Raw genomic sequence first — 27,831 nt, 5'->3', positions numbered from 1 at the left:
TCATTGCGTTTTTAAAGAAAAATGAGCAAACATGGATCAAGTGGTGGCTTGAGGAAAGACTTTATTTGGAATTATGTTAGAGAAGCTTCAGGTGAAAAGTATATTAGATGCGAATTTTGGGACCATATCTGCAGTGGAGGTTTAAGTCGCTTAAAGTATCAATTAGCTGGAACTCATCATGGAATGAAACCTTGTTCTAAGGTTAGTGATGATGAGAGATTGGAATGCAGAACGGCTTTATCAAATTTTAAGGAACAAAAATTTAAGCGAAATCAGTCATTCCACGAATTTGGTATGGGACAAAATTTAACTAGTAAGAGTGTTTCTTCGAAATTGATGGCAAATTTGAGGGTTAATAGGATGGATAGTGGGGGTGATAGTGGGAGTTATAGTCAACAACAAAAACCTAAGGGACCTGTACCTAAGTTCACCACTACAAAATATCGACAAGCTACTTTAGAGTTTAGATCAAAGCAAGAAGAAAGAAAAGAAGTTTGTAGGAAAATTGGACGTTTTGTGTATTCAAAAGGTCTTCCTTTTAATGTGGTGAATGATTCATATTGGGCTTCTATGGTTGATGCTATTGCAAATTTTGGACTGGATTTAAACCTCCTACTATGCATGAGTTGAAGACTTGGATTCTTAAAGAAGAGGTAGACAATATTAATGTCATGATGGAAGAGCATAAAAGAGCCGGGAAAGATTATGAATGCACAATCATGTTAGATGGTTGGACAGATGGAAATCGTAGGTTTCTTTCAAACTTTCTCGTGAATGGTCCTGCCTGCACTTGGTTTATAAATTCCATTCATGCATCTGATAGCATTAAATGTGGTGAACTCTTGTTTAGTAATTGAACAAATTCAAGTTATCAGCCCTAATGCCGGAAATTATGAGAATGCTGGAATGAAGCTGATGGAGAAAAGAAAGAAACTATGGTGGACTCCATGTGCTGCCCATTGTATCGATTCAATTTTGGCAGACATTGGGAAGCTTAAAATTCATCATGAAACACTTATGCAAGCAAAGCAGCTAGTGAAGTTCATATATAGGCATACCTCGGTTCTTAGTTTGATGAGGTGATTTACAAAGAATGATGACTTCTTCTCCAGCAATTACACGTTTTGCTACTGAATTTTTGACACTCCAAAGCCTGTATAAACAAAAACAAGCCTTAATTACGATGTTTTCATCATCGGCATGGTGTTCAAGTACTTGGGTTAAAAAAGCTGAAGGTATAAAAGCTAAGGCTACGTTGTTGTTTGATCCAAATTTTCGGCCTCATGTTGCATATTGTATTAAGAACACAATCCCATTGGTAAGAATTTTGAGAGAGGTCGATTCAGAAGAAAGGCCTGCCATGGCTTATATTTATAAGTTGATGGATTCTGCCAAAGAAATGATTGCCTTTAATTGTTCAGGCAATGCTAGAAAATATAAGCCACTTGGGAATAGAATAGATACAAGATGGACTCCACAACTTCATCAACCTTTACATGCTGCAGGATACTATCTGAATCCTCAATTTTGCTATGCAGATGAGTTTTCCAATGTTGAAGTGGTGAGGGAAGGATTATTTGAATGCATGGACCAAATGTTAGATTATGATGCTCATCTGAAAGCTGATAGTCAGATTCATCTGACCAAGCAAAAGGTGAATTTGGAAGCCATGTGGCAATTGACTTTCGAAAATTACGATCTCCAGGTATTTTTCTTATTTTAGTCTAGGAGGACAATTTCCTGAAAATATTTTTACTTATATGAAGTTTATTAATGTATTTTGCTCTCATATTAATCTTATTATTCTTTTGTTTGTAGTTAATTGGTGATTGCACTTTGGTGGTTCAACACCAGAATTGCAAAAATCTGCTGTTCACGTAGTTAGTCTCACTTCTTGCGTTTTAGGATGCCAGAGGAATTGGAGTTTCTAATGCTTTGGGATGCAAGAGGAATTGGAGCACTTTTGAGTAGATAATAATTATATTTTAATGCTTATTATTGATGGGTTTAATATTTCATGTTGTATTTGAAATTTATAATTTTTAATACACTTTTCTTCTAATAATTGTAGATCCGTACAAAAAAAAGGAATATACTTGAATATAAAAGGTTGAATGGTTTAGTGTATCTGAGGTACAACACTGGATTGAGAGACAGAAGTATAAAAAGAAGACAAAACATTGATCCTGTATTACTGGATGAAATTGACTTGGATGGTGAATGGATTGCAGAAAAAGAAGTTCCCCTCCTTCCACATGATACTTCTTGTCTTGAAGATAAAGATTTATTCAATGTTGATGCTGTTAGAAATGTGTCATTCAAGCCTTGTGAAAGTGGCGAAGAGGTATGCACACACATAGTCAACATTCTTCTTCAAGCAAAAGAAAATAGGATGACATTTCAGGTGTGGAAAAAATTCGAAACTCCATTAAATTAAGTCAATTTTAAATAATTTTGCATTCTAATATTTTACTTTATTTATAGGCAAAAGGCAAGGATAAAGACATTTACTCAAGATTAACTAATGAAGAAGTCAAGTTAGATGAAGTGGTAGGATATGCAGATGCAAGTTTTCCCACTAGTGATGATCTTGATGATGATTATGATATTGATACAGATAATTTAATCTGATCTGAATTAGTCCATCAGTGTTTTTAAACTTTATGCTAACTTGGGAATTGGGGATTGTTGATCTTAGATCAGCATGTACATATACCTGAAACCAACTTTGGACTCTTGTATTCTCTTGGATTGGAAGCTTTAAATCTAACACTTGTACAATTTATTGATATTTATTCCCATATTTCAAAAAGATCAAGAAAAAAACATTTCAAGTGGAGAGCAGGAATTAAGGCAAACAGGTTTTTCTGCTTTCAAGGATTTATTTTTATGTTTTCTCACTAAAATTGATTCTTGTTATTTTGTTTTTGTTTTTGTTTTTTTTCCTTTTTCATCCTCCTTTCCAGCTGGATTGTTAGCACATGATATTCTGAGGAGTCACACTCCCGAAGCGATTGCAACTTCTAATTTGGAGGTGGACTTTCCTTTTAACCCCATCACACTCCCAGATAGGTTGATAGGTTGAATATATAATGCTACATGACTTGTTAATAGTTTTATTAGATATAGGAATTAGTAATATATGAATGGGGATTCCAATTAACATAACTTTTATTTCCAAAAAAATGATATTGTAGAAGCTTAGCCACGAATGCAATTCTTGGAATTTAAAATTATTCAATGAAAATGGCTTTGCGTATTATAATATTAATCAATGACCAAGGTTTATTAATTAAGTTGTTTAGAATTTTGTGGTGATTAATTAAACTTTTTAATAATTAAGCAATGGCCAGTCCTTTTTCCTTGAAACAGGCTGCCCCAAATTACAAGGTTCCCCAGAATATGCTGGTATGATGCCTAACAAGATTTGTCAGGGCGTCAAGGCCAAGACTTTGCCCCATTGACCTTCCAACTTACTATTCTTACTAATGATGCAGTGGGCTGTAAATTTGGTAAACCAACTTAGTAACTGTTCATCAGAATATGCCGGTGTGATGCCTAACCAGATTTGTCAGGGCGTCAAGGCCAAGACTTTGCCCCATTGACCTTCCAACTTACTGTTCTTACTAATGGTGCAGTGGGTTGTAAATCTGGTAAACCAACTTAGTAGATGTTCATCAGAGTGGAAGAAGGAACAAATTCATACATGGCCACTTCTGGAATAGACGTCTTGATTTGCAGAATAGTCACACTCATCGAGAATGAAATATCATTATATGGAGGAGTTCACAAAGAAGTTGAGAAAATCAAGCATGAGCTTCTAACTATGAAATCCTTCTTGGAGGATACTAAATCAAAGGGAGCTCATGATAGTGAAGTATGGAAAACATGGGTAGCAAACGTGAGAGACATGGCCCATGATGTTGAAGAAATCGTTGATGAGTTCAACTATCATCTCAACAAGCAACATAGTTCGAACAAATTTACAAGAACCTTATGGAAAATGGTGGATGCCCCCAAGACTATTTGGGTCAGGAGCCAAATTGCGAAGAAACTGCAAGAAATCAAGAAAGCAATCAGAGAGATAGCAGAGAGACACCAACGTTATGGGCAGTTGGGTGGTGAGACAAGCCAAATTGTTCATTCAGAGGGCATAATGTTGCATACCAACTGGGTGAGGAATCATGCTGAATCATCTCTTTTCATGAAAGACGATGATCTTGTGGGAATCAAAGATGTAAAAGAAAAATTGATGGGTTTGTTGTTGAATGAAGGTCAGCAGCAACGCACTATTATTTCAGTGGTTGGAATGGGGGGTTCTGGTAAGACAACTCTAGTTGCTAATATCTTTAACAGTCAAAAAGTGAGACAACATTTTGATTGTTATGCATGGATTACTGTCTCACAAACTTACACCATCGAAGAATTACTCAGAAATATGATTAAAGAATTATATACTGCACCAAATGAAGAAATTCCTATAAACTTGAGCAACATGAGCTATAGAGAATTGGCTGAGATTCTCCTGAATTACTTGCAATCAAAGAGATATTTGGTTGTCTTGGATGACGTTTGGAACATAAATCTGTGGAGAGAAATAAATGTAGCGCTTCCAAATGGATTGCAAGGAAGTCGGGTGATGCTGACGACACGGAAAGAAGACATTGCTGCTTTCTCATTTGGAGTTGGAAGTCAGGTTCACTTTGTTCAACCACTTGGCGAAAATGAGGCTTGGAACCTTTTTTGCCAGAAAGCTTTCTCTATGAAATATTGTCCGCCAGGGCTTGAATTCTTTGCCAGAGGCCTTGTGGAGAAGTGTAAAGGCTTGCCTCTAGGACTTGTCACTTTGGGAGGTTTCATGTCTTCAAAATTGTTGGAGTCTGAGTGGAGAAGGGTCTATAATAGCTTCAACTGGGAGCTAAGCAACAACCCTATATTTGATGTTTTGAGAAGCATCTTGTTATTAAGCTTCAATGATTTACCTTACCGACTTAAGCATTGCTTCTTGTATTGTTGTATGTTCCCAGAAGACTATGTGATCTTCCGAAATAGGCTCATTAGACTATGGATAGCGGAAGGTTTTGTCGAACAAATTAGAGGGTTGACATTGGAGGAAACAGCCGAGAACTATCTAACTGAACTCATTCGCCGAAACATGCTTCAAGTGGTCGTAAACTCTTGTGGAAAGCCAAAAGCATGTAAAATGCATGATATCTTACGAGAGCTCGCCCTTTCAATTTCAGAGGTGGAGAAGTTTTGCAATGTATTCATGGGACAACAAGAAACAAACGAAGAGAAAAGATCTCGCCGCATATCTCTTCAAGCTAATAATGGACAACTAAGTTCATTTGAGGGCTTGGCAAAGGTTCGCACTTTCTTTGCATTTCTTCCAAACATGATCACCTCTTATTCGTTGCATGCATTGCCATCTGGTTTCAAAATGCTAAAAATCTTGGAACTTAAAGGCGTTCCAATTCAGGTGCTACCATATGAAATAGCTCACTGTTTCAGTTTAAACTACTTGAACTTGAAAAAAACCAGAGTTAAAGAACTCCCAAAGTCCATAACAAAACTTAACCACTTGCAGACTTTAGATGTTAGAGAATCTGAAATTAAGGTGCTTCCCCATGGAATTGCAAAGTTGAAAAATCTTCGCCATCTGATGACTTCCCGTTATAGTGAAAGACCAAGTTTTGAATTTTTGTCTTTCTATGGCATAAAAGCACCATCTAGTATATTTGAGTTGAAGAATCTACAAGTTTTGTTTGGTGTTGACGTTGGAGATGAATTTATGGTCAAAAGACTTGGAAACATGACCCAGCTTACAAGGCTTGGTATTACAAAGGTGAGAGGAGAATATGAGAAAGACTTGTGCGTGGCAATTGAGAAAATGACACTCCTCCAATTGCTGCTAGTTATGGTAGCTGATGTTGACGAAGTATTAAGAATGGAAGAATTATCATCAGCTCCTCCACTTCTAGACAAGCTTATATTGGTTGGAAAACTGGAGAAAATACCATTCTGGTTTAACTCACTCCAGAGCCTCACAAGTTTGAAACTGCGATGGTCTAGACTAGCAGAAGATTTTCTCCATTGTATCCAAGAATTGCCCAATTTGGCTGATCTTAGACTCTACAATGCATATAAGGGAAACTCATTGTGCTTTCTTGGAGGTTTCCAAAAGCTTGTGCGTTTAAGGTTGTTCCTTTTTCCTGAATTGAATGAGATAATCATAGAAAAAGGAGTTATGCCCCATATTCAACTGCTGGAAATTGGTAGGTGCTATGAGCTAAAGACATTGCCTTATGGTATCGAACATCTTTCAGATCTTAGTAGATTGAATCTGCTAAGCGTTTCAAATGAGCTTATACAGCGGGTGCGCGGAGTCGATCGTCCGAAGATTCTACATATTTCCAACATTGATCATGTCTATGAAACCCAATCTGGCTGGTGTCGTGAACGTCTGTCTTGATTTATTTATTTATTTTTTTACATGTAAGACATTCTCAAATTGGATCTTGGTTTGTATTTATTTCTATTTTTCCTCGTTATTGTATTTCCAAAATTTCCATTTTGTAGTTTTATAATGAATATGTTTATATTAGCCTCCGTTTGTTATAGTTTTTTTTAGTTAAAAAGTTCTATTTTAGAGCCATAAACTTTATAAAAAAAATTTTTTTAAAAAAAACAAAAATATTTGATTCTAGTTAATAAGTATTTGTTGATTTAAAAAAAAAATAGTTTTTTTTTAAAATTATTTTAGAAAAGTTTAAATTTTAATATTTTTCGGGGGGAAAAAAAAAAAAACCTTTACTCCAAAAACCAATTACCACTTTAGTACATACCATAATTATGAAAAACCTATATTACTAACTATTTTTCTTGGTTATTTTAATAAAATATTCAATATATCCTAATTACACACTACATGAGAATTCAATTTCTAAAATTTATTTTCTTTTGCACCCTAAACGTTATTGTTTTATTTTTTATTTTGTGTGTATATATATATATATAAAGAACTAATTATATAAGCTAAAATCTGGAAAATAAAATTAAAATAATACAATTTATACCGTCAATTTTTTATATAAAGATGTTTTAACGAAATAATCATTAGAATTTTTTATCATTAGTCATTTCATCGTTTGAAAAATTGAAATTTAAAAAGTCTCAGTGAATTAAATAAATTTGGTAGAGATAAATAAAACACCAAAAAGACAAAGTGATCTCTTTTCAACTCCAAAAATATTTTTATATTTCAATCTTTAAAATAATTTATAGATTAACAAGTGGTACCTTGAAAAAAAAAATCAAAATGTTTTAATAGAAAAATTCTTCATAAATTTATAAATAATATTTACCATATTAATTTTAATATTTTAAATTTTTATAGATGTTTTATGTTTTTTAATTATCATCACCCAAAAACAAAAATATTGAATTCATAATAAAAAAATAATATTGTATATATTTAAGTTTGAAAACACTTTTCAAACACTCAATTTAATATTTATAATACTTTTTTAACTGACAAGTCAACCAAATAACCATTACTTTTTCAATAAAAGTTTTTGTTGAAAAAAAAAAATCTACTATAAAAAACTTTAATAAATATTTTATTTTTATTAGCTATATTAAACGATTTTTAGCTAGATTGTATCATTTCTTCAGAGTGGCTTTGTTCCTGTTTCTTTCGGCAGTAATCATGAATTCCGTGAAATAATATATAGATTTATATTATTAAAAATAACAATTATATCTGAATTTAAGAGAGGGAGCACAAAAATAATTTCATTGCAACAATACAACAATAATTTTCTTTTTGGAAAATTAAAATCATAATTTCTTACGAAAATTGAATTTTCATTTTTTTTTTTTTTTTGTGTTCTTTTATTTCTCCCCTTCTTTTCCAGGTGGATTGTTGGCACACGATCTACTGAGGAGGAGTTACACTCTCAAAGCGATTGCAACTTCTGATTTGGAGGTGGACCACCCTTTCAACCCCATCATCAGAACCGTTGGTAAGCGCGCAGCATTGTCTACGTGGTGCCTGATGATTCAATCAATCAGTTTTAGTCTTTCTCAAAACGTTTAATAACATAGTTGTCCAAAATTTTCCCAGAAGAAGACATTTATATCTCATACATCTAAAACAAAATAACCCAAATATATATATATATATATATATATATGTAGAGAGATGTATATATACTATCAAATCTGGCACGAATTAAGCATTCAAAAGCAGAATAAAAAAATAATTATCATAACGAGTACCATTATCAGGGTATATTCTACAATAACTAAATCATAAATGGTTCAACATTATATATGCTCATAGTTAATTAAATTTGATAACGCTAAATTCTTAAATGTCAGCTCTTTTTTGTTTTGGGGGAGGGGGGCTATAAACCTACAATTTAGAATAAAACTATTAAATGTGATGGGTTTTAAGGTTTTTTTTTTTTTTTTTTTGGCTAAAATCTCAAAATTTTCATTTTTATTTTTTTATGTTAACAAAAAAAAAAAAAAAGAAAATAACGTGATTTGCAATTATTGTAAATAAAAAATAAATAAAAAAATTCAACGGTGGCAGACAGCTTGCTATAGAAAAATTTCCCCCCAAACCTTACGCCACAGGCTGGGGTCGAATTCGATGGCTGAGATATTGACAAGCCGAACCGCCAACGCAGGAGCGTAGTCAGCACGCGCGCACTCACTTTCCAAGTCGTCCACGAACCTTTTATACGTGGTCAACGTCGTCTTTCCTCCGTCAACAATGTCGACCCGATCCAGATAAAACATAACCGGTTTCTCACACGGATCCTGACTTACGGTTCGGGTGTTATGTGAAGGGCTCGTCGCTTAAGGTTTTCCATGTTTGGAATGTGAGCGACGTCGTTTCTAGCTTCTTCGCCGTCAGAAGCGACGGATACAACTCCACGGCGTAACCCCAAGACACCGAGACGGACCAATTACGGTTTAAATCGTAACAGAAACTGTGTTGGACAGTCCGACCCGGATCCACGTTGTAGGCACTGATTAGCTTCTTGAGCGAGTCGTGCTGGCTCAGTGCTGGAAACAGCGTTTGGATAGTGTCCAAGTGATGGAGTGAGACAAGTGGGGCCAGTGGGTGAGCTGCTAGTATTCCATATGGGTTTCCGCGTATGTCAAGCTGCAAATTAACAAACAAGCAAAAAATAAATAACATATTGAAATTGGAGTCATGTTTTTCATTGTAACTTTTGAAATTTCTAAGGAATTGGAGTCATGTTTTTCATTGTAACTTTTGAAATTTCTAAGGAAATTTCTGTTACATTTTTTTTTATTTCATTCTGATATAATCCAATCTCATTTTTTTAAAAAAAAATTGCAACACATAAATAGAAATAGAAAAATAGATAAAAGATCTTAATTCTGAAATTTCTTCTACACGTTTATACTATTATTACCATGTTAACTTCAGACAACAGTTTTCTTTAAAAAAAAAAAAATTTATAAAAATGGGGTTGAGAATAGTAACATTTCTTTTTCTGTCGCCGATCAGTCATCAATGATATAATACAAATAATGCAATTGTTTTTTTAATAGCAGGTATCAGATAGTAAAATTCTAGGATGAAAAATCTTCAATAATTTTACGAATAAAATTGGAACATAATAATTTTATAAGAAAATAGAGTTTTAGGAAGGAGAGAAAAAGAAGGTGGACCTGATGAAAACCAAGTTCCTTAGTCAACGGTACGCCAATCAAGGTTAAACAAGCTTGGATTTTCTGATCAGAGCCATAGAGTTCCGCATATCTATCAATACAACCATCCAAAATCCTAACAAGCTCAGCTGCTAAAGGATAGCTAATGGCAAACCCACCTCCACCGTAAGCCACAGCATAAGAGTGAATCAAATCCTGTTCCACACTCTCCGAATTGGCACCGATATAGTACATCTGATTATGATCATACTTCTCTAACACAGTAACTAAATTCTCCGTAAAAAACAACGTATCATCGTCCCCCATCACGAACCACCTTACGTTATCTAACCCTAACTCAAAGCTCTCTTTCACTATTCTTGTTAACCTTATAGCTGACCGCGAACCGTACCAGCATGAATAGTTGAACATCGAAGTGTCTTTGTTAACTTTGTAGGCCGGCAACGTAGCCGGCCATGTTTTGTTAGCTGAAGGTTCCTCGTCTAGCCAAACGAAACCTCGGGTGATGTTAGGTTTCCACCATAGCTTAGCGTAATGGCTGCGGCCGTCCCACGTCTTGGTGGAGCCGGCGATGCCGAACAAGATATGGGATATGGTTGTCTTTTCGGAAGATGATGGTTTTTGGGTGAGAGATCGGTGGATGGTATTTTCCACTGTGTGGTTGTGTTTTAGGACTATGATAGAAGACCGATGAAATTGGTTTGAAAAAGCGAAGAAGGTGATGAGGAGAGAGATGAAAATGGTGGAACAAACGGTTTTGATCGTTGTAAAGGATTGAGATTGAAACTTAATGGAATTGATTGGATCATAAACGTTTTCTTCTTCGGATGACATCCTTCTTAAGCTGCTTCACATAAAGATGTATGGATCACAAGCAAAGCTGTTTTTATGCGATTAAAAGGAAGGAGGACAATTTTTTTTTATAATATTTTTGGAGAAAATTATGAGTCAATGGATTTCTAATTTTTAGTAAAATTGTGCTGATTTATATATATATATATATATATTATATTGACCAACCAGTCAACCGAAAATACTTGAGGTCAATGATCTCTTTTTCTAGTCAACACAATAATCAATAGCTATTATGAGATCAGTAATTTAATTTTATGAAATATAGATTAATATATATTGACTTTTAAGGCTTTTTTTTTTTTTTTTTTTAAGGTTATTAAGTTTTGTCGTTATATGCATAAAATCTCCTTTTTCAAAAAAGTTAGTAGTTATGGTTACAAATAACGCCATCAGTTACAAGAAAAAAATATATTAGAAAAGGGATCAAGTAGCTCGAAACTATATTATTTTCACCAAATGAAAAAGGTTGGAACAATGTTATAAGTTTTTTCACTACCAATAGTTAAAAACATTCGCACTCACAATTATAATTGCAAATAGATATAAAAAAAAAAAAACTAATATTGCGTATACTACAGTTAGTGTTTTTATAAAAAAAAAAATCTATTTAAAAAACGTAAAATAAATAATAAAAAAATAGATATTTTACATTGTTGACTCGTGAACTTTCAAAAAATTTCCACTTCTTCTATTAAACTAAATAACGATAGTTATATTTACCAAATTAAAAAAACAGTTATATTTACCAAATAATAATAATAATAAAAATTATTTTATTTAAGAAAAAAATTAGCATGGTCAATTTATCACTTAAAAATTAACTGAATAATCACATGATTTACACGTCAAGAACAACTGAAACGTCCGTTATATCCCTTTGCTGAAGCTAGTGAACTGAATATGCATTCTTCCTGACAGAAGAAACCAAAAGCGGACCGACAGGTATGAATGAGTTCAATTGTAAATTTGCTACTTTATTCAGAAGTAATTTTTCTCACATCAGCAGCATTTATGGTGTGTATGTGTGTGTGTGTGTGTGTATATAAATATATATATATATATATATTTTTTTTTTTTTTTGGTGCCAAAAAAATTTGTTAATTGAAATATTGAACTATTAATGAACCTTTTTCTATTTTATTTTTATTATTACTATTTAAAAAAAAAAAATTCTCTTCTCTATTCATTTGGTGTATGAATAAACTAAGCAGATAATTCCATAAGAAAAAAATCAAGCATGAAAGTAAATGCAAGCACTATCAAGTTTAAGTATCATAAATAATTTAACTTTATAAGTGAGAGTAGATATCGACATTGTAAAAATTAAAAATCAAAATAAAGTGCATATACTTTTTTTTTTTTTTCCTTTTTGGGTAGAGTGAAAACATTTTCATCTCTTTATTGAGCTAGGCAGGAAGGATATATATCTCTGTGAGTCTGTGTTAACTTGTTCAAGATTTCATCCTTATTTAGTAGAAATGGTACAAATATACATGCAATTGAAAATAATTTGATTACATGTATATATATTATTTGTTATTTCTTCTAACCAAATATATATATATATATATATATGTAGAAAAAAATGGAATGGAACCAAAATAGTTAAATGCGAAAGTTCTTGCAATAATTACAACAATAAAACAGATCAAGAATTAATTTTTCCAAGATAATAACTAAATAATTTAATTTCTTAAGAGTTTTTTTTTTTTCAAAAAATGATAAAATAAAAATATTCATAAAATTCACTGCCATTAGTTAGCAGCTAAAAGCTTCTTCAACTTAAAAGATCTTTAGAAAGGGAAATATCTCTGTTTCCACAAAAAAACAAAAAAAAAAAAAAAAAAAAAAAAAAAAAAAAAACGTTTTCATGCGCCACTTTATTACAAAATATTCTTTGAATTGCTTATAGCATCGATTGGAGCACAAAGAAGAAAATTGTTTTCAACAGTACGAGTGTTTACTGCTTAGACCCCAATATCATTTATCTATTTTAAAAAAATAAAACTGATGAAAAATTGATTTTTAGAAAATTGTATAGACGGTTAGTCTACTATAAGTTTCCTTTTAGATTATTCCAAAAGCTAAGCTAAGAGTTACAAATTGTATTTAATGTTTTTATGAGTTTATTAATATATTAAAATTGAAGGTGAAAATTTATTATGTGAATTTTAAAAATATTTTTAAATTTAATTTTTTAAAAAAAATTGAAAAATTAATTAAAAAATTTGTGACAGCAAAAATTGAAACTATTCCATAATTGGAAAATTGAGGGCCATATTTCAATTTGTCAAGGAAAATAAAAAATAAAAAAAGGGGTACAAATTTGTAAAAAGAGAATTAAGTGAGCCCGTTTTGGTGAAAATGAAAACTTCAACCGCACCGTCTAGATTTAAGCACAGGGAGGGGACATGTCACCAACTTTCCAAACTCTCTCTCGGATTTATTTTTAATAATTTCTGTTTCGGCCCCGCTTTGGTAATCTAATCCCCCTGTTTTCCATTCCCCTCAGAGACGCCGTCGTTTTATTGACGCCGGTGGCTCTGTTATCAGCTTTTTCATCATCATCGTCTCCGACCTCCCGCAAAACATTATCTACCAGGGTGGAGGTGGGGGGGCGGGGGCGGGAAAAACCATGAAGCAGGGCTTCAGGTTCTCTCTGTCCGTAACCGTCGTCGTTTTGGCAATCTGTTACATATACTTGACCACAATCTTCATTTACATCGACCGGTGGTTCGGTCTAATGACCTCTCCTGGAATAATGAACGCCGTCGTTTTCACCGGAGTCGCCGCCATGTGCGTCTTCAACTACACCGTCGCTGTTTTCATGGATCCGGGTAAAGTTCCCTCCACTTACATGCCTGACATTGAAGATTCCGATAACCCTGTTCACGAGATCAAGCGCAAGGTTCCACAATCTTTATTTTTCTTTTTTAATTTTCTACTTGTAATTGTTGTTTTAATCTCATTTTCTTGTAACATTTTTTTTTTTTTTTTGGGTTTATAACCCCGTATTCATTCTTTATTAAAATGGGTTTCTTAATTTGCTGCAATGCTTCAATGATGCTATAATTGATTTTGTGATTTATGGGTGTTTTAGAAAATGTTGATTAATGTTATGTCCCTTCGTGTAGAAGAATAATTGATGATGAATCCGAATAGAAAATAGAAAGAAGTCAGCTTTTTAGTAGTTACTTATTAGGGGATTTTATTAACAGTCATCAAGTCATTATTTGTTGATCCTGTTTTGGTAAAATTTAGGATTAGACAGATGCAAAAAAAAACAGTAGAAAATTTGACAGCAATGAGATACAGATGATAACTTGGTTAAGTAGCAACACATGGGTTACCTCAAAGATGCCCGAAGGAAATTCTATATAATGTTAGTAACCCTTTGTTACATAAACATTTGAAAGTCTTTACTGTTCGAATTTGTGATAAGAGGCAAAGTTATGCTAGTAACTCCAAATTTAAATGGAATCATAAATGATGAGGCAGTAAAGGTTTGGGATGAATGCTGCTCTTCTTTTTAGCTACTTGTTGCTCTCAGAGGATTAATGTGTGATTATTGAATTTTAAACCCTAGGAATATTCTCGAGCCATGCATTTCAACTTTGTCGCAATTACTTGACACAGATAAGTGAAGCCAATTATATTTCCTTTCCATGTCATTGGTCGAATAGGTGCTTTTGGCGGTTTTAGGCCTTAATGGACATCTGGTTCTGCCTAGAAAGCCATTTGTTGTCGTTTTCCGTTTTAAATTGTGTAGTCTTTTATGAGATTCATTTTTTTTATTCTAAAGATCAAAATCTATATAAGAAATGAATTAATATAATTCTTAATGTGTTGGATCTACTAAAATAGTCAGTAATTAATTTGGAATGAAATCATCACAATAAGGTTGGGTACAACAGCGGTTGAATTTCATTTGCCATATGCTCCAAGAAAAATATTTACCATATAGCTTGTAGTTAGATGCAAGGATGACAGTGGAAAGATGTAACCTTTTTGCAGAAATAGTATTGGACTTTCGTAAATTATACTCCCCTTTTTTTTCTCATGCTCTGCCAATCTTTGAAACAATAACCTGGAATTTGTTTGTTTTGCACAAAGCCAACAGGCTATGAGGGAGATTGTTACTTTATCAAAGTATTCACTTCTGCTAATAAGCTTACCTCTCAAATCCTGTCATTCATATATAGAAATCTATTACTGTCTATGATTGCTTGTTAATCAAAATGTCAGGTTTCCTTAGGTAGCATTGTAAACATCTATGTTCGCAATTTTGTCTGCCAGTTGAATCGATGAAAATATTTAAATATGAATTTCATTATTGATTGTGGATTATTGGATCTGATGGGGTATTTAGGGAAAGAATATTTTTCTTAGGTTGATAATGCCTGTTCTTTGGTTGAATTTGTTTTGTCTTCTTTCTTTAAGGATGTCCTGCTATCTAAGATAGGATTTTTAGCTTTTGCTCCGCTACGATGCTAGGCTAGTTTGTTTGTTTTCATAGATCGTGATACTTTTGACATGATATGGAGTGGAGAACCTAGCTATTGAAGGAGTTTTAGCTGCTATTACTTAGATCTGTATATTATATTCATACTCTATGTATGTAATGATAATAATAAATTTAGTAAACCTTATGAAGCATATAATCACATAGTTTGAGTTTTTGCCTTTGCAGACTTGACTTCTTTGTGAAATGATTTGCAGGGTGGAGACTTGAGGTATTGCCAAAAGTGTACTCGCTATAAACCACCACGTGCACATCATTGTCGTGTCTGCAAAAGATGTGTTTTGCGAATGGTATGCATTCATGATGCATGTTGTACTTCACTCCTTAAATACCCTGGATAATGTGTTAAAATTCTGCCTCTTGATTGTAAGGATCATCATTGCATATGGATAAATAATTGCGTCGGCCATGCAAACTATAAGGTCTTCTTCATCTTTGTTGTGTATGCTGTAATTGCATGCATCTACGCCCTGGTATGTTATAGATCTTTTATATATACCCTGTGACTTCTACCTTTTCAATTTTAAGTTCTAGCTGCTCTTGCTTATGTTGTGGTTTTTACTCGTACTGCCTCTGTTATACTGTCTCCTTTCTGAATTGTACCTTTCAATTTTGCATTATACACAATTGAAATCAATGCGATGCTGATATTTTTCTGGTTTAGATGAAAATAGTTGATACACAACTTCATTTCCATTATTAATTGTATTTTATAAAATTAATATTCAGGTTTTGCTTGTTGGTAGTCTAGCTATAGATTCTGAAGAGGACGAGCAAGAAAGTGGAAGCTCTTTGAGGACTGCATATGTAATGCCACCTTCTACGTGCTTTCTTTTAAGTTTGAAACTACCATGTAAATCATTTGCTCACTAACTTATTTCCAGGTCATTTCTGGCTTATTGCTAGTCCCCTTAAGCGTGGCACTAAGTGTTCTTTTAGGTTGGCATATCTACCTCGTCTTGCAGAACAAGACCACAATTGAGGTTTCTAAGAATTAACATTAATGGTCATAACAATCTGAGTTCAAATTCCAAAAAACTAATTTATTGACATTTACTTTTTCTTCAGTATCATGAAGGAGTGAGAGCTATGTGGCTTGCAGAGAAAGGAGGGAATGTCTATTCACATCCATATGATCTTGGTGCTTATGAAAATCTGGTGACGGTATTCCTTTGCTCCCTATTCATTCATGATTAGTGGGCAGAGTCACTATTTTTTTTAGCTTTTTTGGTTGCAGTTTCTGCAGCAACTAGCAACTTGAGCTAATTATACATGATCTACTTTACTTGAATCTACTCAGCATGGTAGCTAATCTAGTAGGCTGTCAGTAGCAATTTAAATCAGAAAACGGAGATGTACATTCAAATATAGGTTTCTGCTCTTTGTTTCCTAAAGCCTTCTTGCAATACTGTCCCTGGTAATCTTGGATAAAGAACTCTCCTTTCATCCAAAGTGGCTAAGATTACAACAAAGTTCTGTAACTGTGGCAATCTTGTTATTTTTAGTTGTCTGGGTTGTTGCCTTTAGGTCCCTGATGTAACTTCTTACCCATGGATTGAGGCAGTTTGAACGGTTACCTTCCATGGAACTCTTTCTTATTTTGAGGAAGTCCTATTTTGTGTTTATTTAAGTATATATGTGGATCTAGTTTTGTCTCGCATATTCATTGCATGAACTGTTTATGTTTCAGGTACTGGGTCCTAATATCTTCACCTGGGTATGCCCTACCTCATCACATATTGGTTCCGGCCTTCGCTTCCGTACAGCCTATGATTATTCAGCTGTTGCATTACCATCAACATGAAGACACATAGTTTCTTGTCTTGGTTTACACAAATGACTTTAAAAAGTGTAGTGGGGATACCAAGTTTGTGATGATGTCTGGTGTCCTTTTTCAGGTGTCCCAGCATGTAGGAGAAAAAGATCCCTTCTTTATCACTTGTACCAAAAAAACCTAGGGTAAGAGTTCATTGCTGGAAGACAATTTTACGAAGACATCTGAATGTAAGGTCAGTCTGTCCTTGTCAAGCGGCTGAAGTTAATCATTGTTCAAAGCAACTTTGACTTAGATAGCTGGGGCTCTTTTCATCTGCTTTTCCATGTTCTTTTTTCTTTTCTGTTTCTGTTTTTATGTTCCTTTGTGGGGCCCTTTTCTTGGGGATTAAGTTGAAGAGTTTACTGGCATGGTCGAGTTGATAGTTTTTGTGAGTCTTGATGGTTAGGTTTATGTACAAAAGAGGGAACCACTAATACCAATTGTATTTCCTGTAAAGGTGTTCAAAGTCTACAGCGGAATGTTCATATAACTTGGAAGAGTTGCAAACATGTATAATCTGGGGGGAAGAAAGGGGGGGAAATTGGGAATTTTTATTTTTATTTTCCCTTTTTTTGTTTCTGAATTCTTTGTTCAAACAAGTGAAGAAAGTTTGGGGATAAAACAGAGAGTTGGATGATGAATTGCAAATCCATGTTCCACATAGCTATTGATTAAACTATTTAAGTAGATTTTGGACTTTAACTTCCAGGTCAGTTGGTTTATTTTGTTTCTCCATGGGAATTAGAGATTCTAACTAAACATTTTGCCGTGTTTGCTAAATAATTTATCGTTAACTGAACAATTTGTGTTCTTAGAACCAAAAAAACAATTTTGAAGGACACGGTTAAATGCGAATTTAAGTAGATCTTCCATATGGTTGTCTGATAAGAAAAAAATAATAATGTTAACATTTTTATCAAATCTTGAATCCAAAGTGTTGACCTACTCTCTCTTCTTCTTTTCTTTTTTTTTCTTTCGGTTTTTTGTTTTTATGGATCTAAAATTTAAATGATCATTTATTGCAATCAAACAGAAGAATTATGAATCAATATTTTAGATAATTTTATCAAATTATTTTCCAAAATTAAAACAGGACCTATCAAAATTATGAATAAGCATAAAAGCATCTCGAATGAACTTTTTAAAAGTTTTCTTTTTTCGATTTTAAGAGCTGTACATTATTTTCTAAAATAAAAAAATTAAAATATTTTTAAAATAAAAGTAAGTTCGACTTTTTAATTGTAGAAAATCAAACTTATTTTGTACAGTGCTTTTAATAAATTAATTTATTGTTAAACAATTTTTCATGCACAATTAATTAATTAATTAATTATAATTTTATATTTTAATTTTTTTAAATATTATTTGGCGTATGGAGAGAAAAAAAAAAAAAGAAATGTAAATCATAATTATTTATTAAAAAAAAAAATAAAGAATAAGTATAAAAAGTATCTTTTGAATTGAATAAAAAGTTTCCTTCTTTATCTTTTAAAATTCTTCAACATACCTTTAAAAATTTTAACTTTTAAAGTGAAGAGTCAGACCGGAAATTTTTGTCAGTGGATTAACCAGAGCTCTCATCTAGGGTTCAGCCTCAGCTGGTGATGAAATTTTCATAAAATACAGGGTTTTTTTTTGTAAAACTAATTTATTTAAGAGTGGGGCCCTCAAGTTAACGAACCTCCCGCCAAGCCACGTGGGTTGGGCATGGCCATGTTCGGAGAATGCAATCCAATTCGTCTCCCAGACACGTTGAAAACACGGTTCAACCAAAGGCGGACAACAAAATGGAATGAAGAATTCTACGGTGAATCTTCTCTCGTGTAACAGACGCGCCAATGAACCGCGTAAGGTTAATATAGCATTTTGAAAGAACTGAAAAAAGTGGAGAGAGTGAGGGAAAGAAGTGAATTCCCGGATATCCTCGAAGTGGGAGCGAACTTGCTATCATTGTGGGTTTTGCGTTCGAATCCTCTGTAAAAAATTTCATTGATTTTCTTTGCTTTTTGGGTCGGTATGGATGATGATAACAAGAGCCCATCTGAAATCAACAGGTTTTAATTTCTGGGTTTTCTATTTTTTTATTTTTTTTATTTTTGCTTTTTGTTTATGCTTTTTCTTTTTTTATTTTTTATTTTTATTTTTTATCATTTCAGTGTTGGTTTTATTACTGTTTGCTTTCTTCACTTCAGATTCTTATTAAGATCACGTAGTTTAATTTTGACCACAAGTAGTTTTGATGAGTAACTTTTGCTGAATATCAGCTCAAATTTGGAACGTTTGGAGTGTATTATTCTTATCTCGATGAATAATTAATGGTGAAACTTTTGAAAAGAACTCAATTTGTTAGTTACTGGTTTAGAGAGGATATAAATATTTGGGAGTGTTTCTGAATCCAGGAAACGCTATTATTTGTTCTTGTGCTTAGGATTTTATGGCTTTTTCTTTTTCTGTAGTAGTTTCAACGAAAACCCAATTGTTCGATTTGTTCAAGATCAGACATTTCATTGAATTGGTTATTTGCGGTAATATATGGTTCATTATATATAAGATCATTTATTGTTAATTGTCACCAGATTAAGCAATTCCTGGAAAAAGGTTGATTTTGCTTTTAGAATTTTTAAGTACGATGGAGTGTTTTGTTAGCTGATCGAATTGGGGCTCTTGTTGTTGCATTGCATCTTTGAAAAGGACTTGAAAACCCTTAAAAAAAAAAAAAAAAAAAAAAAAAGACCTCTTTTTTTTTTTTTTAATGCCTTGATAATTTTTGGGGCCATATTATAGATGTGTTTGTAAATTTTCTGGAGTGACAAATATATATGTGATTTGCTAAATGAAACAGCTGTCTGATTGAAAAATTGTGAGGTTGATAAATGCAGTGAAAGGATCCAATTTTAATTAGTTGTTATGGGTTAATATCATTTACATTTTTGTTCATTTCTATTCAAGCTTTGAGCTTCTTGGTGCTGTAAAGATTTCGTTGCTTGTTTGTTTATACTTTTGTCTTTCATCTGAAAAAAAGGACATTGATTTGTGATTAGTTTTTAGCGCTGAATTCTCTGACATTGTCATTTTTGTGCTAACTTCATCCTTTTCTCTTTTAGGCTTTAATAATAATAATAATCAAACAACTTCGCGAACACTAATATGTATTTTATTTTATCTTTTTCTTTTCTATATTCCCTATACAAGCTTCCGTGTCGTTGATGTTATAAGGACAATCAAGAAAAGAAAATTACAGGCCGAGCAATTGGAGTTACCAACGGCAAAGCACAAATGCTGGCAAAGCTCGCCTTCTAACGAATCAGTGTCCATGTCTGTTGAAAATCCTGATGTACAGAGCTTACATTCAAGCATAATTGGAGGAAAAACAGAGGAACATGTCGTGGAAGACAGATCAGAACATGACTCAGGCAAAGACAGCAATAGTTTTTTCAGAGATTCTGACTCTCCAACTTCCATATATGTCGAAGCTAAAGTTGAACCTGAGTATGTGAAGACATACTTGTATGATATGCCTTCCACTTCTAGTGGCACCGAGAGTTGTAAGGATGCCAATTATCCTTTAGACAGTTTGACAGTGGTAAAAGCTAGTTCTGGCAAAGAGGAACTAGCATTTTCGCAACATGATGATGGAATACATTTATTTCAGAATCATGAAGAGCACCTCATAGAATTTAGCAACCATGTTGATTACATTAACTGCGAGTATGAAGACATTGAGCAATGTACAGATAAGGAACTTGGAGATCTTCTCTACTCCAATCGGTTGAACCCGAATACATATGTGCTTTCATCGGGACGTTGGAGCGTAAATCAAGGTAATTTCAGTTTTGCATGGAAAGTTTATGAACAAGTATCAGAATATAACATGTCTATCGACTCTTTATCTTGTTATTGTTGGTAATATTAACATGTTCTGCACAGAACCTTTGATTATTCTTTCCAGTTTATAAATATATATACATATATATTCATATATTCTCATTATTGTGGATGCAGATACTCAATCCGGTGCTAGGAAACCAACAATTGATCAAGAATTTGAGCAATATTTTTCCATGCTTATGCTGTAGCTGTAATTGCGTGACAAAGCATTGGAAATGGTTGTAGTTTTTCTTTCGAGGATTCCTGTATATATCCAAATAATGTGAAGATGAGCTCTCCTATGGATAATCGAAATGATCATCTGCTACAGAGGAGAAAGAGAGATTTAAAGTCTTGTACTGAACCAGTGCATGTGGGAACGCGCTTTGAAGGAGATGCAATCGGTTCCTCGCTAATGTAAATTAACTAATTAAACAAATGTCGTTTGTTTGTGATTTATATTGAAGAATATTATACTGTATGATCTATAATGCTTTTCTTGCATGATCTTATTGCCCATGAACTTGGAACGGATAGTTTAAGCATTGAAACTTGGTCATGTTCTCTAACTACAACCAGTTGTTCAAGATTGCTTTGAGTATTTTCAGGAAAATTTAAAGTTTGATTCCAGAAAGCTATGAATGTGGGATTTTCGTTGCTCTTTTGGAATCTAATTTTCAATTACAGAAAGCATTTCTTTGAGAGAACGATGGGTGTGGAAAAACAAATTGAAAAAAATAAAATAAAAACTCTTCGATAGGCAATCATACTACGAATGTCGGTTGCTGAATCCAAAAAATGTCAATTGAGGCCTTAGAATATTAAAGTAAGAAAAGCCTTCGATTATCAGTAAATAATTATAAGGTGGAGTAAATAAATGAAAATAGTGCATGCAAAAAAACTCATCGATTATTTTAATATAACAGTAAACACCATTTAATGTACACAAAGGGAGTTGTTCTCCTTTCTTCCCTTTTTTTTTTTTTTTTCCTCTTTTCTCCAACCACCAACCAAAAAAGAAAAAACCATTGGGGAGCCAGATTTTTTGTTTTTTTTTTTTTTTTCTTGATCAATCACACATCAAAAGAATCGTGATTTATTATTGATCAAAGAAGTAAATAAAGAAAAAAAAAAATGAATCATTCAAAGATCACTCGAAAATGAAAATTGCACTTCCGGAAGATGGTCAGTCAAGGTCAACATTTAGGAAGATCGGACGGTGGAGGTGGTAACTTCTGGTTTGGTTGGGGTCCATCTAAGACTATCCATGCCATTCTTAGCCCCCAGCTCGTATGGATATCCAGATGACAATGCATAAACCACACCCCTGTGAACATTGCCAGTATAAAATTTGTCAATTAAATTCGTAAAACAATTTTATATAAGCGAACTTTTAGACATTACAGTTTTCTTTATTTAAGTAAAAGATTCTTTCTTTATTTTTTTATTTTATTTATTTCCCATTAGAATTCTCTGTTTTAAACATTTGTAAACAATTTTCATGATCTATATTGAATCTAAAGGTTAGGGGCAAAAAAATACTGAAAACTTCTTTTAACAATGTAATCAGAATTCAAAAATTGCACATCCAACTTAAACCTAATGCTTTCTGTTGTAATCAGAATTCAAAAATTGCACATCCAACTTAAACCTAATGCTTTCTGTTTCCTCAACTACAACATAAATATATGAAATAATTAAATTTTCTTTTTAAACTATACAACATTTGAATTTTATTGTCTCCCTTCCTATATGACAAAACTTTGCGCATGAACTCCTTGTACATTAATTTTCTATTTTTAAAGGGATTTGAACTCAGGTAGTTGTCTTAGGAAAGAGTTTTTTTTTTTTTTTATAATTTTTATAACCGCAGAGCTGTCTGGTAAGACGTGAAAATAATATAGTTGAAAGAGTAAAGAAAATGTCGTACATGTCAGCTTAAATATACAAAAGAAAACTAATAATTAAATCTAACATTTGATTGAAAAACCAACTTTGGTTAAAAGAAAGGAATAAAGGAATGAATTGGTATGAAACCCAAAAGTCTATATCATTATGAGTTTGACTTAGAAGTGGGGTCTAAATTTAATAAAGCAAATCATAGAAAAGAAAAACAAAAAGTTAGATAACAAAATTGAGAGTCATTAGTAAGTAGGTAAAGGGAAAAGAACGTACCTGGGTTGTCTGCAAAGAACCTAAATGCAATCCAACCACCGGAAGGAACAGCGGCGGTGTTTCGCTCAACAGGATCCACAAGATTAAACTTAGCCGGATCTTTATTTGGGTCGAAGTTTCCGAACCCTTGACCCACAACAAAGAAATTGAATCCATGAAGATGGAGAGGATGACTTTCCGCCCCTAGGATACTCGTGTCCTGCAGCACCACCTCTACGCTAGTGTTGAACGCCAGCACCACCGCACGTGTCCCGTTGCTCACCATCGTATTGTTCGGCGGCGTTCCTGTGTAGTTAAACGACGGGTGAGGATTCGCCGGGAAATCCGTCGTGTAAACCCCCTTCGGCTGTCCGAAATAGTAAGCCTGAAGAATCGCCGTGGAAGGGAGCACGAACGAGATATTGTTCACGGAGGCCGAGAATTTCTGACCATTCGGACCTTGACACGTCGTGTTCTTAGGACACGGGTTCGTCCCGAGTCCGACGGTGAAGAAGAACTTCCTGTCGACGGTTTTGGGAAAGTTGGCCGGGAATTTACTGTTGGCCAGGCTTCGGAACTTTGCGGTGAAATTAGCGACGAACTGGGTGACGTTGACGAATTTAGTGGCGTTGACAGGTGGGAGAGAGGGCCTGGAAAGGGTCAAATTGTGGGGTGAAACGTTGGAATGAGTGAGGGGTTTGTGGTATTGGAGGATGGCGGAGGTGGTGGTGTTGTCGACGGTGCCTTGTCCGGTGAAATAGGAACTGGCGGCGATGAGGAAAGTGGCGTTGGGAGGTATGGGCTTGGTTTGAAGGAGAACGTTGGTGGTTTGGCCTGGGGCAATGAGAAGGATGTTGGTTTGGAATGGTTTGACGTAGGCAGCGTCGGCTTCGACGACGGTGAGTGTGTGATTAGCAATGCTGAAGAAGAGCTCGTCGTTGAGTGCAGCGTTGATTATTCGGAGAAGGTATGTCTTTCCTGGGATCACTTTTAGTTTGAATGTATCTGCAAAAAAAATAAAATAAAAAATGAAGCCATTGATGCATGTTAGTTTAAAGATAAGCCCTGCATGGCCTACCATATGGAGTTCATTAGTCTCGTGACTTTCTCCCACATAAAAGTGTGTTTTATAGTTATGAAATAACGTAAAAGATGGTCAATTCTTAAAAGCCTTAAAAGACAGCTTTGGAGCTTTTTCAAATATATTTTAATAGAGAAATTTGATTATTTTAGGAGATCAGTTCCAAATTTCTTTTCAAAATATGCTGATGTCAACTTTAACAATGTGACCCATATGCTTTTATCGTAATTTCATTCTTCACCCTTTAGGCTATATAGCTCTGCTTTTGGGCATTGTGCTTTAAGTTCTTAAAAGCCACAGAAAAAATTAATAATAATAATAAATAAAGAAATAGCGATGGGCTAGAAAGTCTAGACAAAAATATTTAAACAAAAAATAAGATCATTGAGTTATTTAGTTATTTGAGCATCCGTTTTAGTATGCCTTCCAAATGAACTGAAATTATCACCTAGAAGGTCAATTGTATTTATATATAGAATTTTTACTATGGTAGATAACATAACACACCTGATTTGCAATTAAGTGAACATGGTGTATTATATCGAAATTATATATACAGCTCAGTTAAAACAGGATACGATTAGCTTAAGTGAACTTAATTATTTAGAGAAATTATATTATTTTGAAAAGTTACATGTAATTTAAAAATTTTAAATAGTTAAATCTATTTATCATTAATTTAAAAAGTTGACAAATATCCTCATTTGAATCTTATAATACATATATATGGAGAGAGTCGTATCATGACACTTTTATGTTCCATGAATGCACGAATTAAGATTATTGGTCAGTGCAATCTAGTGCCCTTTTCACTGTCAAATTAATTATTATTGACTGTTGCTTTTATATAGGTAGTAAAATAATTATACATAAATGACTCTTAAATGTACGTTTAATTAAACATGTTTTTTGTGAAGACAACAATGAGACATGTAAAGAGTAAAGAAAAGTATGTAAACATAAACTTCATCATAAGTACTAAACACTCTTCAATTTTTTATTAGTACTTTTATTTTTTTTATAACTAATACTTTTTTAATTATACATTAACAATAAGAGAGAAAAACAGACAAATAGGTGCTCCAAAAAAAACATTTATAAATAATCTAATTAACTTTTTAATAAAAATTTTCATACTACGATAGTCTCCATTAATAATAAGTGTGTGAGAGAACCTATATGATAGTACTTTCTAGAATCCGTTTGTTATGCTAGACTATATATACTAGATTATTATAAAAATTTCAGTACTAAATATTTGATTTTAAAAATTGTTAATATATACCATTAGATGATGAACATGAGTTGTACAATGGCCCTGGAAAACCATTGATGGTGAATGCATCGGAGACGTTAGGTCCATTTCCAAGCTGAAGCGCCTGGTTAATCACATCTTCTGGGTCTACGTTAAACCACTCTCCTGCATCCCCAAATCCATACAATATTGATAGTGGTCAAATATATCTAATAAGACAATTGGTCATACTCTTATAGAAAGATAGATAAATATATAAATAAATAAATAGGATTACATGCATATAAAATAACATACCCAAAATAATGGGAATTTCCTTGTAAGGTTTGTCAAAAGGGTAAGACTCATTGCGCCTAGGGAGGATAATGATAGGTCCATGGAGGGTAGATCTCAACCAAGATATATGTGCATGCCATAAAAGAGTCCCTCTTTGCCCTGTGATTGTGAAATTGTATGCGTATGTCTGCCCAGTCTGAATTGGACATTGTGTCACGTATGCCGGTCCATCAGCCCAACCACTTCTCAGTTGCCGAACTCCATGCCTGCCCTCTCACACAAATACAATTAATAACAACCAAAATTGTTATTCGAGTCAAGCTCACTTTGTAGAGAAATTATCCTCTGGGTTTTATCATATAGCCTACATTAAGCGTGTTACTGGATAACAGGAGTTAAAACGTTCAATATAAACTGAACGATGGATCCCAGTAAATGATTTTTTTATGTAGAAAATATTAATGGATGCAGGGGGAAGAAAAGAAAAAAAGAAAAAAAAGAAAAGAAAAGATTTTTCATACCAGTGAATGGTGACATTGCTTGAGACATGATTAACCACCTTGATGATTACTCGATCGCCTTCTCTTGCCACTAATGGAGGTCCGGGGAATTTCCCATTCACACTTACGATGCTCTTGGTATGGCACAATCTTGTAATAGTGTGGTTCTTAATCTATGAAGAAAAAAGCAAACATTTTGAGTTAAAGAACAAAAAAGAAACAAAGAAATTAAATACCCTCAAGGGATTTATATATATATATCTAATTCAAAAGTATGAAATTTATTTATGTATTTATTTATTTATTTATTTACATTGAAAGTGTAGTGCCTTGTTCTGCATTCAGCAAACTGTGGCATCATCAATATTGCAATGCAGAAAGCCAAGAGCAAAGCCGAAGAAACCGCCATTGAAGCAAGAGAAGAGGGAAGATGAAGAGAAGCCATGGATATGGGAAATGGTAGGAGATATGGAGGAAAGAGTCAAGAATTGTTTGGGTTAATATAGAGGAGGGTGTGATTGCTCATTAGGTGAAAAGACGAAAGTATCTTGTCATAGAAAGAGAAGGAATTTTCAGGAACACATTCCCTATTTGAGATAGATGGTCACCTTGTCTGCTTCGCTTTGCTGTTGGTCATGCATAACTTTAGAGTGTTGATAAAGTAAGATTTTTCAAAAAATTTTGTTATTTATTTTGTTTGGGTTCGGGACAAATATCAAAACTAATTTTGATTATCACAAAGACCTTTTGCTAATAGGGCAAAAAGCTAAACCACAAGACCACAAAATTAGTGAAAGTCAAGCAGCGGGTGCCAAATTGTCCTGTTTATGTGGTTAAATTGTCAATTAATGTCTTACCACATTGCTTAGCTAGACTCCTTAGTGGTATTATAGATGTCAAATGCACGCATATTGGAAAGAAGGTGATGACGTTCAATGATCATTAATGTAGTATAATATATATTTGCTAATTGCGATGCTGCGTCCTATTTTTCATCCTTTTGTTTTGTTCATTTACTTCCTTTACCACGTGTCAAGTCACATAGACCTTCAACGCGATATGAGTGCTCTCTAAGGTTTTGGTCAGTCACATCGCTAATATTATGGTTTTGTCTCGGGATATGACCCTTATCTCTGTGAGTTTGGGACCATTAAAAAAGGAAATGAACTCCATTCACCATAAAGGACTTTCCTCAATCCAAATTAAAAGTTTGGTTCGGTTGATTTTTTACATTTTTTGCAAACAATACCAAACCAAACCAATTGATCGGTTTATTATTTTTTTCTTTTCGTATTTTAATATTATTTTAATTCTGAACTGATTATTGACAGGTATTTTAAAATTTTAAAATTATACAAATTCAATCATTACGTTTGGATTTGTTTGAATTGAATTTTGATATTTCAAATTTATTGTAAATCATTCTAACCGACTAATGGTGTTAATTTCATTATTAAATAGCATAAACATGTTGATATTATAATTCATTTTCTAGCAAAAAATTTAAAACTATTTTTAAAAAATAAATTTTTTATTTTTTATTTGAAAATTTGTATCAATTTCTATTTTATTTAAACTAAAACTCCAAAGAAGTTAAACATATTTGAACCTAAAATTAGATCAAAAATAAATATTTAAAATAAAATTAGAATTTTGAAAAATTAAACAAAATAATTTTAATAGACTAAAAGTTAATTATAATTTTTTTGCCCAAAACACAAAAAAAAAAAAAAATCCAAAGCAAAAATTAGACCGAAAAAATAAATTTTAATTTTTATGATTTTTTGTTTT

General features: G+C 33.2%; 5 protein-coding genes and 1 non-coding gene across 18 annotated transcripts; 4 read left to right on the top strand and 2 right to left on the bottom strand.

The window, feature by feature from the left end:
• On the top strand, window positions 1–6,604 carry LOC107430574 (disease resistance protein RPM1). 11 transcript variants are annotated; one of them, XM_048463949.2, is made up of 5 exons: window positions 1–1,705; window positions 1,819–2,404; window positions 2,967–3,034; window positions 3,373–3,408; window positions 3,498–6,604. In XM_048463949.2, exon 5 carries the CDS (start codon window positions 3,671–3,673, stop codon window positions 6,470–6,472), a length of 2,802 nt encoding a protein of 933 aa, XP_048319906.2. In that variant the 5' UTR covers window positions 1–1,705; window positions 1,819–2,404; window positions 2,967–3,034; window positions 3,373–3,408; window positions 3,498–3,670; the 3' UTR covers window positions 6,473–6,604. The 11 variants fall into 11 exon arrangements, with proteins under 11 accessions (XP_048319906.2, XP_024934942.3, XP_048319905.2 ...); XM_025079174.3 differs by having other exon boundaries at window positions 2,485–3,034; XM_048463948.2 differs by having other exon boundaries at window positions 1–1,235; window positions 1,539–1,705; window positions 2,485–6,604.
• LOC112493313 (uncharacterized) lies at window positions 1,184–2,631 on the top strand. Its single transcript, XM_048463559.2, has 3 exons — window positions 1,184–1,705; window positions 2,072–2,344; window positions 2,485–2,631. Exons 1-3 carry the CDS (start codon window positions 1,184–1,186, stop codon window positions 2,629–2,631), a joined length of 942 nt encoding a protein of 313 aa, XP_048319516.2.
• Window positions 6,605–7,713: 1,109 nt separating the features above from the next.
• On the bottom strand, window positions 7,714–10,661 carry LOC107430629 (uncharacterized). Its single transcript, XR_009639279.1, has 3 exons — window positions 9,715–10,661; window positions 8,632–9,178; window positions 7,714–8,053 (listed from the first exon to the last, which is right to left on the bottom strand). It is a non-coding gene; the product is annotated as an uncharacterized LOC107430629 (transcript).
• Window positions 10,662–12,952: 2,291 nt separating this feature from the next.
• On the top strand, window positions 12,953–17,414 carry LOC107430552 (probable protein S-acyltransferase 16). 3 transcript variants are annotated; one of them, XM_048464341.2, is made up of 8 exons: window positions 12,953–13,477; window positions 15,289–15,381; window positions 15,463–15,564; window positions 15,821–15,898; window positions 15,976–16,074; window positions 16,160–16,255; window positions 16,782–16,808; window positions 16,990–17,414. In XM_048464341.2, exons 1-8 carry the CDS (start codon window positions 13,205–13,207, stop codon window positions 17,047–17,049), a joined length of 828 nt encoding a protein of 275 aa, XP_048320298.2. In that variant the 5' UTR covers window positions 12,953–13,204; the 3' UTR covers window positions 17,050–17,414. The 3 variants fall into 3 exon arrangements, with proteins under 3 accessions (XP_048320298.2, XP_048320299.2, XP_048320297.2); XM_048464340.2 differs by having other exon boundaries at window positions 12,960–13,477; window positions 16,782–17,414; XM_048464342.2 differs by lacking the exon at window positions 15,463–15,564 and having other exon boundaries at window positions 16,782–17,414.
• A 1,216-nt stretch (window positions 17,415–18,630) lies between these two features.
• Window positions 18,631–21,278, top strand: LOC107430630 (protein FAR-RED ELONGATED HYPOCOTYL 1). The gene is made up of 3 exons (XM_016041493.4): window positions 18,631–18,961; window positions 20,100–20,728; window positions 20,910–21,278. The coding sequence occupies exons 1-3, from the start codon at window positions 18,924–18,926 to the stop codon at window positions 20,981–20,983; spliced, it is 741 nt and encodes a 246-aa protein (XP_015896979.3). The 5' UTR covers window positions 18,631–18,923; the 3' UTR covers window positions 20,984–21,278.
• A 387-nt stretch (window positions 21,279–21,665) lies between these two features.
• Window positions 21,666–26,574, bottom strand: LOC107430628 (laccase-2). Its single transcript, XM_016041492.4, has 6 exons — window positions 26,354–26,574; window positions 26,062–26,213; window positions 25,562–25,806; window positions 25,295–25,429; window positions 22,950–23,933; window positions 21,666–22,101 (listed from the first exon to the last, which is right to left on the bottom strand). Exons 1-6 carry the CDS (start codon window positions 26,483–26,485, stop codon window positions 21,971–21,973), a joined length of 1,779 nt encoding a protein of 592 aa, XP_015896978.2. The 5' UTR covers window positions 26,486–26,574; the 3' UTR covers window positions 21,666–21,970.
• Window positions 26,575–27,831: the final 1,257 nt, after the last annotated feature.

This window comes from Ziziphus jujuba, chromosome 6 (assembly GCF_031755915.1).
Source record: "Ziziphus jujuba cultivar Dongzao chromosome 6, ASM3175591v1".
NCBI lineage: Eukaryota > Viridiplantae > Streptophyta > Magnoliopsida > Rosales > Rhamnaceae > Ziziphus > Ziziphus jujuba.
This window is presented reverse-complemented; position numbering and strand designations above follow the sequence as displayed.

Bases quoted from the DNA above. Each gene is read 5' to 3' on its own strand.
- LOC107430628 (XM_016041492.4), bottom strand. From the start codon at position 26,485: ATGGCTTCTCTTCATCTTCCCTCTTCTCTTGCTTCAATGGCGGTTTCT. The intron at 26,214-26,353 runs GTAAATAAATAA...TTTTCTTCATAG, and splicing joins CAAGGCACTACACTTTCAAT to ATTAAGAACCACACTATTAC. The intron at 22,102-22,949 runs GTACGTTCTTTT...CAATGTTCACAG, and splicing joins GTTCTTTGCAGACAACCCAG to GGGTGTGGTTTATGCATTGT.
- LOC107430574 (XM_048463948.2), top strand. From the start codon at position 3,671: ATGTTCATCAGAGTGGAAGAAGGAACAAATTCATACATGGCCACTTCT.
- LOC107430552 (XM_048464340.2), top strand. From the start codon at position 13,205: ATGAAGCAGGGCTTCAGGTTCTCTCTGTCCGTAACCGTCGTCGTTTTG. The intron at 13,478-15,288 runs GTTCCACAATCT...AATGATTTGCAG, and splicing joins TTCACGAGATCAAGCGCAAG to GGTGGAGACTTGAGGTATTG. The intron at 16,075-16,159 runs GTTTCTAAGAAT...CTTTTTCTTCAG, and splicing joins AGAACAAGACCACAATTGAG to TATCATGAAGGAGTGAGAGC.
- LOC112493313 (XM_048463559.2), top strand. From the start codon at position 1,184: ATGTTTTCATCATCGGCATGGTGTTCAAGTACTTGGGTTAAAAAAGCT. The intron at 1,706-2,071 runs GTATTTTTCTTA...TAATAATTGTAG, and splicing joins TCGAAAATTACGATCTCCAG to ATCCGTACAAAAAAAAGGAA. The intron at 2,345-2,484 runs GTATGCACACAC...CTTTATTTATAG, and splicing joins CTTGTGAAAGTGGCGAAGAG to GCAAAAGGCAAGGATAAAGA.
- LOC107430630 (XM_016041493.4), top strand. From the start codon at position 18,924: ATGGATGATGATAACAAGAGCCCATCTGAAATCAACAG. The intron at 18,962-20,099 runs GTTTTAATTTCT...TCCCTATACAAG, and splicing joins AGCCCATCTGAAATCAACAG to CTTCCGTGTCGTTGATGTTA. The intron at 20,729-20,909 runs GTAATTTCAGTT...TTGTGGATGCAG, and splicing joins ACGTTGGAGCGTAAATCAAG to ATACTCAATCCGGTGCTAGG.